Here is a 17,118-nt window from a genome sequence, read left to right as displayed (position 1 = left end):
CAAGACAGCACATTTTTAGCTATATAACAAAATACCACTGCTATCAGAAAGCACCTTGTGGAATAGTTAAGGAAGGCTTTTAATGTAACAAAATAGATTGTGAAATTACCAAAATTCTGAGTGAGAACTGCAACAGAATAGTGTGAGAGTCCTTCCCTGCTGGAATGAAACCTTCACAAGTGCATACACGACTGCAGCCTACGCTAGGAAAGGAGAAACATGCCAGAAATTGGCCAAACTCTGCATTCCCTCCCTCATGACACAAAAATTAAACTGAGTTATTAAAATTACATTATTTTAGCTAAAATTAAGTTAATTACAGTTTTGTTCTGTTTTTCTGCATGGTTATAAAGCAGAACTTAGATTGAGAATAAAATAAAATAGGCTCAAAATGTAACTTGCAATGGTCATTACAATAAATGTCAGGCCTAGAATTCACAAACCAAAAAAGAAAGTAACTATTATAAAGGTTTAATAGACACATAAATCATTTCAGACCAGGGAATAAAAGAAGTGGTTTTCAGAGAATGTGAGGTTTGGGTTATGCCCAAGCCAAGATGGGCAGAATTTGATAAGACATGCCTCGAGTTGAAGATTCTGATTGCCACAAGTAGTTCAGTATCTAGTCCAACCTTATTTGTGTGCTGCCTCTCCAAATTACAATGAAATTTATGGGTCCATTTGTAAAGTGAATAAATGTATTACTTTATTATTCCTAACCATCCTATTGGTAAACATATGATGCTTTTATTTTAGAGCCAGAATTTGCATAAACATACCTATTTAAGAGTAAAACATGGGTCATATTGGACTGGGTTCATATCAAGCTGGAGCTGTTGAGATAGAATGTATTATCATGGTGGACATATGGTGATTATTGTCCAAAATCTACAATATCACAACAAAAAGTAGACTTTAGTAGAGTTTTGCAGAAGTTAAACATAAACATCCATGCAATTGGAGAGATTAGATAAAAAAATTTGTGGGATTTTTGACGAATGATTTGTTTCACAAGTTACTAATGGAGAATTAGTCACACACAAATAAAACTATTGTCATCATTGAGCTGAGTCACAGTTCATCTCTGACAATATATTAAAACAATCAGTTTTATCATTCATTATTTTATCCATTACTTATTTTTACCATGGTAGTATTTGTCTTCATCTCTAATTAGATATTGATATGCCTTAGGAAGAATACTAGATTAAGAATAAAATGATAAGAATTCTAACCACAATTCTGATCCCTTTTTGACAGTGAAAAAATTACAATTTCTTTGGAGACTGAAACCATATCTGTTACTGCTCATACCACGTCTTCAGTATCTAACAAAGACAAGGCGCAGAAGCTTCATAGTAGCTGTTGTAGGAATTAGTAAATTAATGAATGAGGTCACTGTTCCTCCTGACCTCATCCTTCTCATTGAAATGGTAACATATGCATCTTACCTATATTGACATGTCATCAAAAGTCCCTGGAAATCATCACTTATATGTTGCAAAATCATTTTTTCATATGCAGTGCTTAATTTCAAATTCTTTTATAACCCACAGAATAGTGGTCAACTTCAAAATGATACTCTGTAAGTCTTTTGATTGAGTTTTCAGGATAGCTAAAACTAAAGAAAGCAAAGATAACATGTTGGAAGGACTAACTAAGCCATTGCTGTTTACTCTTCACCATTTATGTTCTTGAAACAGGGCACAGATATGGATACTTTCACGGTATGTAAAGCAATAGACATAAGCACTTAGCATTGGAATGTGGTGTTTTTGGTACTTTTATTTGAATGAAGGTTTATCTAATGCTGGTGATTAAACTGAAAATAATGATGTTACAGTAACAGTATCTAGTCATGTTCCCTGATACTTAACCCGTGTTGAATGTCATTGCTCAGGATCTGTCCCATATTTTTTTCCTCCCCTGAATTAAGTAAACGATTTATTAACAAAACTCAATGAAATATCTCCTAGGTAAATGACACAATGATAGGAAAATGAACACATACAACAGAGCTGAATGAGAGAAACAAAGAAACACATACAATATCTACATTGCAATGTGCAGATGAGGCATCTCCTCTCTTACCCAAAGATAATTTTACTTCTTAGGATATAGGGAATTGGAAGTTATCATTTATTAAGGCACAGTCTGTTGTTTTCTACATCAGTTGTTACATAAATGGAAATTTTTAACTGCTATTTTCTTTTATAAAAAGGTTTATTTTATTACGTGCGTATGTGTGTGCCTGAGTGTATGTTAAGTGTACCACTGGTGTACAGGTGCCTGTGGGAGGCCGAAGAAAGCATCAGATCCTTTGCAACTGGAGTTACAGGTGGATGTGTACCACCACATGAGTGCTGGGAACTGATCTTGAGCCATCTAAAAGAATGGCAAATACTTTCAATCCCTGGGCCATCTCTCTAGCCCCTCAACTACTTTTCTTTAACATATTCAACTAATGGAAATTTTTCTATTTTATTTATTATTTTTATTTTATGTGTATGCGTGTATTGCCTGCATGTAGGTAAGTGCACCCGTGTCATGTAGGCAATGCCCAAGGAGGTGAGAAGAGGCTGTCAGATCCCCTGGGACTGGAGTTACAGACAGTTGTTAGCTGCCATTTGAGTGCTGGGATTTGGACCCGAGTTTTCTACAAGAACAACCAGTGTTCTTAACCGCTGAGCCATCTCTCCAGCCCCCAATATCTTTTTTTTTTTTTTTTAGACAGTGTCTCCCTGTAGCCCTAGCTGGCCTGGAACTCGCTATATAGACTAGACTGGTGTTGAACTCACAGAAATCTGCCTGCCTCTGCTTCCTGAGTGCTAGGACTAAAGGTGTGTACCACCACGCCCGGCTAAAATATTCAACTAATGGAAAATTTTTGAAAAGGGAAATGATACAAGTCTTTTCATTACCTTCAAGCTTCATGAATGAAGCTAGATAAGCTATTCATAATCTGGATAACTTGTAAATTAACTGTGTTTTAGTTATTACAGTTCCTGACCTATTTAGTGACAAGCCTTGACAATTTTCTGGTTTAGTTGTAGGATTAGATGCCTTCGGCCCTGCAGAATGCAATAGAAAAATCTTAAGTGATTGAGAACTTACATTATGTTTAATTTAATTTAACAATAATCAAAATAAATGAAGGTCTATCAATATATACATAACACACACACACTTAACATTCTACCTAGTTTATCTACTCAATTAATTAGCTACATTGTTTTTAATTTGCTACATTTTTTGAGTTATATTAAACACAAAGCTTTAGTGAATCTGCCATCACTGTCTAGGGCAATCCAAATAGCTGATATAAAGAGACAGCTTTCATAAACATAAGTTTCTAATACATATAAATGCTAGTGGTAGCTTCTCTTCTTTACTAAAGAAAATGGTCATGTTATTTTAATTAATGTTTTGGGTATTTGTGGTTTCATTGGCTAGAGAGAAACCCAGTCCACAAATCCTAAGTGTCATCTTACCAAGAAAAATAATAACATTTTTAGACAATGACATTGTTGCCTACATTATAGATCAAATTCTTCATAATGGAAATTAATCGATAACTCATTATCACAACACTTGGGATCCTAGAATATTAGGGTGGAGTCACTAGCAACAATTTTAACAATAACTCAAAATTATACACTCATCTCTTTATTAAAAGGAATAAATTTGAATAATAATTGTGTAGTCAGTAATACTGTTATATTTTAATATACAGAAATGTATGTAGTCATACTTCATATTCATTAATTCGTTCCACTCAACATTCTTATGAAAGACCTTCATTTCATAGACATAGAAATTTAGCAATTTTTGGATTTCATTTCTTAAAGAAGATGGTACTTACTCCTGTTTTCAAGAAATGTAAGTGAATCTAGCTCTATTTCCTCTGCCTAATGATGGAGCAGCGGGTCATATTTATGACCACTAACCAGGCTTTGAACTTTCATTTAAGTCCATGTTTTTTTCTTCTGCCTGAATTTTATTCTCAAGATAAAATTCATTTATTTATTCGTGAATTCACTAAGGATTTAAGGTTACTCGCTTAAAGCATCTTTTTTTAAGATGATAAAAGGAGTGGCACAAAATTAGCCTGGGAGAGTTAGTCATGACCGAGAAGCCAGGAGCGATCACAGGAGAGCATGTCTCAGGGATAATTGAAGAACATTACTTACAGTGTGGGAATCCGAACACCACAGAGATGATGAGGAAAGGGGTTATTAGCTAAGCCATTGTCTAAAACCCACTGAGTGACTGGTCCCTTTCAGTAATGATTGGTCCCTTTTTTTTCAAACGATGGGTCTTAAATTTTAGGAGAAGATCCAAACAGAAGAGCTGAGAAAAAGGACACGGGTCCTTGCAAGGCTTTAGCTTTCTTAGGCCAATGAGTAAGGTAAGATATAAAATCTTTGCTTTCATAATTTTAAGAACCAAACTTAGTGGACTCTGAAGAATATGCTGCCATGGTCACCTTAACATGTGGCTAGGTCAGTAATTTAAATACGGTAGGAGCTGTTACAACTAGAGGGCAGGAGATACCACACTTCTGTGAGTTATACTACACATCAGTGCTGTAGTTTTTCTCATTCTTTTCCTAGATTAGAAAAACATGCTACAATTGCTACATTTAATAAACATTAATACATTGGACTTTTAAATGGAAATTCTCACATCAGACTGCTTGTTAGATGTTTGTTGTAACACCTTTTCATTGCAGATATTAAGACCATTCTAATAATAAGGATCCAGTCAGTTGACACATTCTTTTTAGTGACAGTCATACAAGGATAATGCCACATCATCTGCCACCAAATAGGTCTTTTATTCAATAATATACACCTGTAGATTTTTGTCATGCCTTATTTCTATCATGATGCAAAGAGAATTTCTTAAAACTAAGCATTACAACTTATTATATAGGTAGAGCATCTGAAAATGAAAACTATAATTCTTCTTGGACTCCTGGGAACTATATCAGCAGCCCCGGTAAGTGGTTCATAATGCTGTAGAGTTCATAACATAAGCCTAACATAGTGCCTTCCTTTACGATTTTTCTTTCTTTTTTTTTTTTAGCTTATCTCACAGCGTCTTATGTCTGCTAGCAACAGCCATGAGGTTAGTTTAAATAATTAAAGTGATCTCCTGTATTTTTTAAGTGAAAACCCACTGGGAAGAGATCAAGGACTGCACCTATCCCACTGGATCTTACACATATCCAAACATATTTCCAAGTAGCATGTTTGCTCTGTCTACCAGGTTACTTCTGAAAGGTTGGTTTGTCCTCCTTCTATAACTGAAGATTTTCAAATACAGATATGGTATCTTCTGCATTTTGTTTCTAGCAACACTTAATACAGGAATATTTAGATCTAGAAATACAAAATAACTACCTAAACTTCTGGACTAGGCTAAAGTTGTGCAATCTCATTCACAGGAGGCATGAAATTGTTAAGTCATGGCCTTGTTTTCAAATCCATCCTCTAATCCCTGTCATTTAATGTAATTTTAGTGGGAAAATGTCTCACTTCTAGGAGGAAGCTCATCAACCAGCTCTGACTTGTGCTTTATCTGCAGTAAATATCTTAGCATGTGTAGTAATCTTGTTTTCATATTCTCTTTCCTTTTCTAGCTACTTCTGAATCTTAATAATGGTCAACTTTTGCCACTACAGTTTCAGGTATTAAGAGAATATTTTTATGATCATTTCTTATGCTTTTTTGTACAGGGAAGAAAATATAACCTGATTCTTTCCTGGAGCCTCAATTTTCAATGTTATAAGTTTGTCCTGTATATGCTAATGATCATTTATTTGAAGACTAAAGTAAAAACTATAATCTAATTAACATTTACATTTGTTAACAATGTGGTATGTGCTAGACACTAATTCTGACAATTTTGAGATATATAACTATTTTACACAAAGCCACATCTAACCGACCAGTGGGAACAGGACAAAAACATTAAAAACCAGTTTACCAAAACTTGTCCTCTTTAACATTTTGTGCTTCATATTTCTCATGACAATTGAGAATTTAGCACTGTTTGTGAAGTTTATAAAGATTGAGATGTTTTCCTTCTTATAGTGCAGCAGTGGAAATATATAAATTGTCTAGTGTTTTGTCTGTTTCTTCCTTAGGACTGGTTTTAAGTTCTATTTTAATATGAAAGAAAATATTTCCTTTCTTCCTTTGTATCCTCCCAGGGCCCATTTAACCCATGGATTCCTCCCTTTTCTGGATTTCTGCAACAGCAGCAGCAGGCTCAAATCCCAGGACTCCCACAGTTCTCCTTGTCCACACTAGACCGCTTTGCTGGACTGCTCCCAAATCAAATGCCTTTCTCAAGACAAGTCGGGTTTGACCAAGGTGGCCAGGCTGGCCAGCAAGACCCCTTACAGCCTCAAACACCATTACAGATCCAACAGGGCACTAACCATGTAAGTCAGGCCTCTTCCAACTTACTGTCTTAAGAAGACAGAACATAAAAGTCATTGTGAATCACCTTTGAAATGAGATGGGAATCTTATTCAACTCATAATATTTATATCATCACTGAAAGTGTTTTTCTGTTTTCTGATTTTTAACATGAAAAATACCAATAAAGTCAATTACTCTAAAACATAGTCAGCAATCAAAAGAGCAAAGTAATATGTGGACAAGATGCATAATTTGTATGAATGATGACCCATGTAGTAGATGACCTTTAGCTGTGGAATATTGCTAATGCAAACAATAAAGTTATATGGGTACTTCTGGGAAAAACAGATCAGGACTATTAAATAACAAAGTCAAGCATGACTTGCTTATATGATTTTCTTTTTTTTCCCTAGATGCCCTACATGGTTCCCTTCAAAATGCCTCAGGATCAAACACAGGTAAATGAAGAAATACCAGGGCTATGTCTTCTCTGTATTTTAAGTGCTGACACTGGGGAAAAGCTAGAGTAATACCACGAGCAATCACTACCATCCCAAATTTTGCTTAGAGGGTAGTGCACTTATATATGATAGGCAGAGGTAGAAAACATTGCAGCACATCATTGGTCTATTATAACATTCCACTGAAAATGTTTCCAGTATGCCATATGCAATATCCATAATGTGTTAGAATAATTAATTTTATAATATCTCACTTTTAAAGACATAGGGCATAGATAAGTTGTTATTCACTGGTAGACTATTGACTTGTTCATAAAAAGTAATACCACTTGGTTCCTCTATAAGTATAATTATGCAATTTAGTCTCACATCCACTGCTATTACATAACAACATTTACTTCTAGACATTATCTCATTGTATGCCATAAGTGCTTAGAGTCAGATATGTGAAAAATACAATTACTTCATTTTTAAGGACCAGGAAACTTAGTCTTATTGAGATTAAATTCATTATCCCAATGAAGTAAATAGCTGAATCAGTTCTCTAGCATTTTCTTAACCAGTAATCCAGTGGTCTCACTATCCTGGCTTTACATTGAAATAAATCTTTGCGGTTGAAAATGAAAATGCCTGAGCCCTACCCAAGCCTAAGTTATTAAAACCCAACTTGATGACAAACATTGTAAGGTTTCTGAAAGCTCAAAGGGTGGTTTTCATTCTTAGCCAGGGTGAAAACCTACTGTGCAAAATATATTCATTTCAAAAGTACAGTTGCTACTGTTTATAAAGTTGTATCTAATATAGGCACTTGATGGTACAAAGAAATTAAACAGCATTCAAAACTCTATGTATGTTCATGATCCTCATTCTATAAACACATGCACATATGCAAATACATAGTGGAAGCTAATATATGGCAATATGGGTAGTGGTGGTTTTATTTGTTGATTTTCTCTCCCTGGATTATTCTAATATTCTAAAATGCATAAAAATTATTTTAATAAAATAGAAATTATATTTTTATTTAATTTTCCATTCATTATGGTAGAACTTCTAATTCCATGTCCTATAAAATGATTTTTCAAAATTCAGCATAGTCTGTTCTAAGATATTACAATTTAACTTACATAAGTTTCCAAAATGTTGTCTGTTAAAAGAAAGCATTCATCTTTTACTTAGTTGAATCTACTATATATTCAATTGTTTGACGAAGTAACCTTAAAATGAAGTCCAATATCATCATGTGGTTTGAAAATTGTTTCTAAATTTGACAGGGACCACTTTATTTAGCCTTTTAGTTATACTTGAGAATGGAAAACTGCTGTATGTAATACAGCTTTTGGTAGTTCATGCCTCTAATACCAGCTTAAAATAATATTGACATTAGAAGAACAAAAAGTATTGCCCATGCTGATCCAACGGCATCTTGTATGCATTTCTGCATCTCTGTTTACAAATAGGTGCTTTCGTACTATCCAGTTTACATGCTCCTTCCCTGGGAACAGTCTCAACAAGCAGTCACACCATCGCCCCAACAAACTGGACCGCAGCTGTTTGAGGAACAGGTACTGTGAGGGTTTTATTTTAATCTGACTAGTTCCATCTGAGAATAAGATAAATTCCCTGAGAGGAAGGTCACTGAGCACACTTAGTGCCTGTACTCAATGACCAGACCAAATAGAAGAGACATAATGTTCTCTCCCATTAGCACATGTGCCAACGAATGAGAGCTTGTCCCAAGCCTGGATTTCTACAGAATCACTTTTTAATATAAGCTTTTTATCACATTCAAAATCTACTAGCACCTATCATTTATGTATAAATACATGCATGTGCCTATTATTTAAAATAATAAAAAGAAAAATATGATAAATATTTTGATAAAGGATATTTTTGATCACTGGACATTGATATACAGTTAGCAGTAGGTTTAATTTTGTGAATCCGCAATACATTTATACAATTTTAATATAAATTCAGATTGTCATGATATGGTATTAAAAGAAAGCTTGGTAATTTAATGGTAAATTTTGCCAACTGATATGTATAGGCTTTCAAAAAACATTCAATTAATGTAAAAGGTATGTAATAGAAGCAATCATTTATCACAACTTTATAATAAAAGTGATCATGGTCAATCACTTGCCTTTTTAACACTCTGACAGATACCATTCTATAATCAGTTTGGATACATTCCACCACAAGCAGAACCTGTGAGTAAATGCATGTGCATGCTTTAATTTCTAAAACAAATCATCTGGACCTACTTGTTCATTAAATTCATAAATGTCTTTCAGACACAGGCCACCAGGATCATATCTCTAGATGGAGAAAATCAAATTTGTCTATACATGACTATGAAAATACATATAAGGAAAGATACTAGTAGAAAGGGCTTGTGTTGGGGTTGTTTTGTTTTTTTTTTTAAGAGTTCGCCAAATGGTAGTGAGCTCTGGAGTAGGTACTCTCAGAGAGCTGAGGTAGTTCTTTCAGTATTTTAAGGATTCTTAAAGAGAACACAGATAAGCAAGCATGCCAAAGGCTATAAGTGGTGAAAAGCAGAGACACTGGTGTCAGCCAGGATGTGAGGACACTTGGAACTTTGCCTCTTATACTTTTCTTTAGATAAGAAAGAGACTGGTTTCAACCAGGATGTGAGGACACTTGGAACTTTGCCTCTTAGACTTTTCTTTAGATAAGATTATAAAGTCTCTTTTTCCTGACTTCATCACGGACATAGACAACCTGCTGCTGGTGTTCTGCAGGATTGTTTATGCCCAGCAGAACTCCTGGCAAGCAAAGCTTCCAGACCTGGAGCAGAACTGACTGTCAGGACAGTTCTCTCCCATCCACAATTGCTTTTTTCTTTCTCAAATCTAACTTATTTTAATAAAATAACCTAAGAAGTTGAGGAGTGCTGGACTACTTTGATTGAGATAATAATATATACTAATTGATCACTGATTTAGTCTTCTCTAACTTGCTATTTCTTCAGGGTACACCAGAAGGAGAGCAGCATTTAGGTTTTGACACCTTTGTAGGTACCGCTCCTGAAACTGCTGTGATGGTAAGATTCCTTACAAAACTTTGCTAGAAATTGGAAATCAACAAATAACAGCTTATAAGATTTTTTAACTTATGTTCATTTCAATGTAGACTCTCTTATTACATTGATAATCATTGCATCTTCCCCCTGTAGTCTTTTGCTACTCAAGATCTAAATCACTTAGTCCTCTAATATTTATTGAGAAACTTTTCAGGAACTTCTCTGTGCATGCTTATTTAAAAGCTGAGGAGTTGTTGGCACTTGATGGTGGCTGAGGGAGGATAGTCATTTCTCTTTGAGGGTATGGTCACTAGTAGGTAACCATGCATCAAGCGATGACACCACACCCACGCATACAGGGAGCATCAATTGGACACAATGGGAAAAATTTATTTTTTTAATTTTTTTGATTTATTTATTTTATGTATATGAGTGTATTGACTGCATGTATGTATCATGTCATGCCGTGCCTGCAGAGGACAGAAGAGGATGTTGGATTCCCTGACAAATAGTTGTTAGCTGTCATGTAGGTGCTGTGAACCAAACCCAGGTCCTCTGAAAGAGCAGACAGTGCTCTTAACTGCTGAGCCATCTCTGCAGTCCTGGATTATATTTTTTAAAAAGAAGAGGAGGATATGAAGTTGGAAAAGAGATGTGTTAGGGGAATCCAGAAGGAGTTAGAAAGGTAAATGGGAAGTGGATATGGCCATAATACACTATATACATTCATGAAATTCTCAAAGACTAAATAAAATGTAGATACTAATAGGTACCCATATTTTAAAATATAATCATAACCTTTCTAAAGCTGGCTTGTGATCTAGAAAACTAATAAGAAAACTAGAAAACTAAAACTGCTACTTGAACTGAATCCAATGTGTTCCACTCATTCTCTGTAGCCAGCAGAAGGAGGGCTACCACACTTAGAAAAGGAGGCAGTCAACTTCAAGCATGACAATGCAGGAGTTTTCATGCCTTCACCAAAACCCAGCACAACTGCCTTTTCCTCTCCTGCTATAGACCCAACTATTGCTCCAGTACTTCCAGAACAGAAGGTACAGTAACCAAAGATTTGTTTTATGCAAGAAATTGCTGTCGAATAGAAAATAAAAATGAGAACTTAATTTATAAAACATGGCCACAGCGATAATAATACAACAAATGATATAGTATGATATATGATCGTAAGCCAGGATAAGCTAGCTGACAATTATTATTTTAAGTTGATGTATAGCATGTGATTTAAGTTATTTAATTTGAGCTTCTTATGTTCTTTTCTCACTAGGCCAAGAGCGGTAGTCTAAGAGAACCATAAGATGTCATCTTAATCATTCAGAGGTTTGGGTCGGTATCTTTGCCAAAGTTCATGTCTTAATTGCCATGACAATACTTAATAGTATTAATTCATCAGAGGAGTTAGTGAAGTTTATGTTTATATCTACCTGAAAAATGATAACAGTTATGATTGCCCCTGAGTTTTAAAAGTCAAAATTAACTTTTGAGAGTTATATATGCCTATACAATAAATTTGATGTGAGCTCAAATCACATAAATACTGAGTATATGTAAAAGAGATTACGTGTTCTCTACAGAGTCAGTCCTCTCAAGTCATCATTTCATTTTGCAAGTCAAACTAGGGATACTCTCAGTACATACTTAATTTCTTGAAGTAAAATCTTAAAATAATTGCATACTGGCAAAGAAATTTCACATTTAGTGAATTTTATATCACAATATAACCTTGGCTAATTCCCTAAGTGAACTTGGTTGACTACTAAAGTACATTTGTTTAGTGGAAAGGTAGGCTTGGAATTATACTAAAAATAAAAATACACTTAAAACAGCATACAATTTAACTCAAAGAAAAAACTAAAAGATAAGGATGTTGATTTGAAGATGGGGAGGGGATCCATGAAATGCTGTCTTTTGGACATGGCATGGCTCTCACACTCAACTGAACTTACAGCAGTTGGGATTATTGGCACAAGACCTGCACAAGATCAAGTCAGCTAAAATCCCAGGATAAATGTGGTAGATGATCTCCAGGCCCTACCCCTTACTGAGGAGTTATTGGCAGTGGGTAGTTGCTGGGAAAGAGAATCATTCTTTCTTTTTAGTGTATGGTCACTAGTAGGTTGTCCACACTTCAGTGGCCTGACAACCATGCATATATGGACAGCACAGAAAGAGGACTTTAGCAAGTTACCAAACAGAAATAAATACATGAAGTTTGGAGGGAGCATCTTGGGGGAAAGGGCGGATTGGAGGGGGCAAGTGGGAGACAGAAAAATATCATATTTCATTGTATATATGTATATGATTCTCAAAAATAAAAACTTAAGGAGTTTGAGACCTCTTATGAGTCTATTCTGATCCTTCTTTCTATGAAAAACAATATTCAGCAGTCTTGGGATGAAAGGAGTCTATAAAATAATCGATAGTGAACATGAAGATTTCTTTAGAGGCATGTCATCATTGACATGCTATTTGGTATAAAGTAAGTCATTCAACTTATTTGATCAAACAAACTAAAGGTATTTTAATACAGCATGAATTGGCTTAATATAAAACCTCTACTATTAACAAACAAATAGTAAAATAAACTATTTACAAATAAATAGTTTAATAAGCAATTTCCAAGATAGCTGGAAAATTTGATACAAGATAGTCTACAGGTACTTACAGTCTGTTCTACCTTATTTTTCAGAGAAGAAGATGTGGTGGTGCCTTGGATATCTTTTAGGTTATTTTCTTCCTCGATTTCCAATAATGCTTCTCTGAAACATGCAAAATCTTTTCACAATTTTCCTGATTCCTTTACTTACATATTATACTCTTTATGTTATCAAAATACTATATCATATATTAAGTCCTATCTAGATAAGATTTATTTCTTTACAAAGATTCTGTGATTGTGTAATCTGTAATCAAACTAAAATAAAGTTTATAACATCAAGTTAATTAGTAATTGTATTAATAAAAGATTCATCTAACACTTGTATCATTCATGAGAATAAAAATATACTTTCAATGTGTTTAGTGATTGCTAGTAATGAGATAAAGTATATATCGATCTTTCCTATGTCTACATTTCACTTTCCCAGACCCAGTCAGTCATTTTCTTTATAGTGCATGTCTTATGAAAATCAAACTTGCTTTGTGATAAATGTTGCTCTCAGTACACCACAGCTACATAGAGAGATGGCTGCTGTCACTCAAAAGCACAAATCCTGGGGACGATGACTGCTTATCGGAGGAGGCAGCACCCTACAGACACTGGAGCATAAATTTGGATCTACCACATTTTGGCTTTGAACCTTCAAAATGACACTGAAACCTAAATCTGTTTTCTCAGTTATAAACAGGAGAGAACAAGACCCAACTTTCAGAATTTCTGAACGTATTCCTTGAATTAACACAGATGATAACTGGCTGAAACAAGTACTCAGAACTACTTTTCCCCCATTCACACACAAATATGGAAAACTTCCAGCTTGTTTTTCAGCTCTAGGACTTCAACAAAAAAATTACAGAAAATAGTAAATTTGACACTCAATATGCCTTAGATAGATAGATGATAGATGATAGATAGATAGATAGATAGATAGATAGATAGATAGATAATAGATAGATAGATGATAGATAGATAGATGACAGATAAATAGATAGATAGATGATAGATAGATAGGTAGATAGATGATAGATAGATAGATAGATAGATAGATCTCTTTAAAACCAAAATGTTGGGGGGATGGGGAGACGGCTCCGTGGTTAGGAGGATGATTGATAGATAGATAGATAGATAGATAGATAGATAGATAGATAGATAGATAGATAGATAGATAGGCGTGAACATGTATAAATGAAAGGGAAAATGCATTAGTGGGTGAAAATATACGTTATGTTGCTTCCCAGAAATTCGCTGTTGTAGGATCTTAGCTATTTCTGCATTTAATAGAGTTATGAATCTGGAATCTACTACTTGCTCTGTGGAAGAACAGCCCAGTAATCATCTATTATGCCTTCATTTTGTTCTGTATCCCTTCCCCTAAGTTCATAAAACAAAAGAATGAAATTCTGAATGATTGATCTCTTATTTTTTTTAATTATTTTTATTTTGTGTATATGAGTGTTATGCCTGCATTTAAGTAAGTGCACCCATGTCATGCAATGCCCATGGAGGACATAAGAGGTTGTTGAATCCCCTGGAACTGGAGTTACAGACAGTTGTTAGCTTCCATGTGGGTGCTGGGATTCGAACCCAGGTCTTCTGCAAGAACAGTCAGTGTTCTTAACTGCTGAGCCATCTCTCCAGCCCCATGATTGATCTCTTAATATTGGACCTGACAAGCACCATAAAGCATGATAAAACTTAGGCATTCCAAAGCAAAATTCTGACTGTTCAGAAGATCATTTCTAAATTTACATGATATAAGTTAAATTAAGTGCTGAAAATACAACCTAGAAAATATTATAGCAAGTACTCAACTTTTGAAGGAGTAAGACCAGAGACAAAATAGGAAAAAAGAGTACAAAGTATTTTCTGCCCAAGACAGGCAGTGAGGTGGCCAGGAAAACTGTTCAATCAAGTATGAAACTGTAATCAACCCAAGAACTTAGCAATAGAAGCAGGTGCAGTAACAAACACTTTTCAAAACAAGGTGTGATCATAAATTTTGTGTCAATTTGACAGCACTAAAGAAAGACCAAACTACTGGTAGACTGTATCCTGAGTGTTTGTGGCTGGAGGATGCCAGCATTTGAGTTAGTTACCTGACCTTTCCCATAAATCTCCCTACTTCCATTGCTGACAACTTCTTAAATTTCCACCAGCACATATTAACTTTCCCTTTTCTTTTATCTACATCAATAAAATCACACACTATATACTTTTTGTGCATGGATGCTTTTACTCAATGCAATGTTTCTGTGGTTCATTCTTGCTTTAATATATTGCACTGTGTGAATATATAGCCCTGTTTCTTTAACTGTTCTCCTAGAACATCTGTACTGTTTCCATTATTGAACATTATAAAAAAAAAAGCTGCAATGAACATTCTAGTTTTCTTCTTTCTATAAACGTATATTTTCATGTCTCTAGAATGATGCAGGGAAGTAAAACTATAAGCAGATGTCATAAAGAAATTGCTATATGGTTTCTAGTGTGGATATATATTAGTTTGCTTCTCTATTGCAATGATAAAACACTTTGGTCAAAAACAATGTGGGGAGGAAAAGGCTTATTGTATCTTACTTTTTCAAGTTTAGTACCATCACTGATGCCAAAGCACCATCATAAGCACGTCAGGAACCTAGAGGTAGGATCTGAAACAAAGACCACAGAGAAACTGCTTAGGAGTTTGTTCCTCTAGCTGGTGCCTTCTTATACAACCCAGGACCACTTGTCCAGGAGTGGCACCAGCATTGGGCTGGGCTCTCCCCTCCCACATCACTCAGCAATCAAGAAAATGTCACACAGACATGTCCACAGGCCAATCCAATAAAGGAAATTCCTCAGTGAAGGTTCCTCTTCCCAGGCATATCAAGTTCACAAATGAAGCTATCCCACACAGGCTTGTAATCATTCTACACAGTGATGACAGTCTATCATAATACCAGCTCCACAACTTTGTGGCCTACATTTAAAATTGCTTGCTTGCCTCCTCATTAAAAAAAAAAAATCATTAGTGCATGTTCTACCACACATTCCTTAAAGCTAACGGTTTTAGAATTTAACCTGTTTTGTTACTTCTCCCTCAAGTATCATAACATGAACAATTCTGTCTTGATTTTAGTAGAATTTATAAAAACTGACTTCTTGGTCTATATTTCAGTCTTTTTGTAGTCTGATAAACACTGTAGTTTAGAATTCTGGGGAGTTTTTTGGTTTGGTTTGGTTTGGTTTGGTTTTTTGTTGTTTTTTTTGTAGCCACAGCTGACCTTGGTCCTTTTGAGACAGGGTCTCCCTGTAGCCCCAGCTGGCCTGGAACTCACTATGTAGACCAGGTGAGCCTTGAACTCAGAGAGATCCGCCAGCCTCTGCCTCCCAAGTGCTGGGCTTAAAGGCGTGCGCTACTACGCCCAGCTAGAATTTTTTTCTAACTTCCGATCTTTTAACAAATATGAATGGGTGCCTTATGATTTTATTTTAGTTTCTTTGTAACTATAATCTTTTTCTATTCTTCCCAGCCATTTCTATACCTTCTTTTTTGAAGTTTACTATTTCTGTATGTTTTAATTTCTAAATAATTTTAATAAAAATAAAATGTTCTATGTCTTCTCGCATATTTTATAACTTCGGAGTTCTTTCTGCCTTTCTGTATGTCTGAGGTTCATCTATTATAATTTCCCTTTAATCTGGAGAAATCTCCAAAATTTGCTTTGAATCCTTCAGTTATTTAAAGCATGACTTAATTACACACATATTTTGTTGATTTTGTTTCTGTATGTGGAATTCTAGGTTAGCTTTTGTTCCTTACACTGTCACCTGGCTCCATTTATTTATATAAAAAGTCAATGCTCATTCCTGTTAATGCTCCCCTGTGTGACACAGGTCTTTTCCATGAGTCACTTTTAAGATTTTCTGTATCTCTGCTGTTCAGTAGCTTAACTGCAGTAGGTTTTGGTGTGGTTATCCCTGAATGAATTACATTCAATCTGTAATTATCTAAGTATTAATTTTAACCAAATTTAGAAATTTCCTTAGTGTAATTTTACTATTTTTGATCCATTATTCTCTCTTCTCCATTCTAGAATTCCAAACATGTACCTATTAGACTACTTAACTCTATCATTTAGATCATTAAGCCTTTGTCAATTTTCTTTTTTCTTAGTGTTTCAATTTGGACAATTTCTGCAGATCTTAAAACTCATTAATTATTCTGCCTTCCACTACTAATATCCTCTACTAAGCTTTTGTTTTGTAAATTTAAATTATCTTAGTTTTATGTTATCAGTTGGTTGTTTTATTTTTTCTAGGCGTTTCAAACTCTTCATTCAATATATTAACCATATTCCTTTCAATCCCTTAACATATTCTAGTTATTTTATAGATTTTAACCTGCCGATTTCAATATCTAAACTGTGGGTTTTTTCAGCTGACTACTTTTACTTTCCGCATTATACTCCTTGTTTCTTTCACCTATCTAAGAAAGGTTTTGATTTTTCTTTCTTTCTTTTT

The 17,118-nt window shown here is 34.7% G+C and overlaps 1 protein-coding gene across 1 annotated transcript in view; it reads left to right on the top strand.

The window, feature by feature from the left end:
• Positions 1-4,950: 4,950 nt before the first annotated feature.
• The window catches only part of Odam (odontogenic, ameloblast associated), a 19,888-nt gene continuing 7,720 nt past the window's right edge, over positions 4,951-17,118 (top strand). Inside the window, exons 1-9 of the mRNA XM_008829602.1 lie at positions 4,951-5,001; positions 5,089-5,130; positions 5,645-5,692; positions 6,218-6,451; positions 6,845-6,889; positions 8,353-8,457; positions 9,058-9,105; positions 9,888-9,959; positions 10,838-10,993. Of these exons, the coding sequence (XP_008827824.1) occupies positions 4,951-5,001; positions 5,089-5,130; positions 5,645-5,692; positions 6,218-6,451; positions 6,845-6,889; positions 8,353-8,457; positions 9,058-9,105; positions 9,888-9,959; positions 10,838-10,993 (801 nt within the window). The remainder of the gene's footprint in view (positions 5,002-5,088; positions 5,131-5,644; positions 5,693-6,217; positions 6,452-6,844; positions 6,890-8,352; positions 8,458-9,057; positions 9,106-9,887; positions 9,960-10,837; positions 10,994-17,118) is intronic.

The sequence above is a fragment of the Nannospalax galili genome, unplaced genomic scaffold (genome assembly GCF_000622305.1).
Source record: "Nannospalax galili isolate Female #2095 unplaced genomic scaffold, S.galili_v1.0 scaffold50, whole genome shotgun sequence".
NCBI classification, from domain to species: domain Eukaryota; kingdom Metazoa; phylum Chordata; class Mammalia; order Rodentia; family Spalacidae; genus Nannospalax; species Nannospalax galili.
Note: the sequence above shows the minus strand (reverse complement) of the source record. Positions and strands in the feature narration are given on the sequence as shown.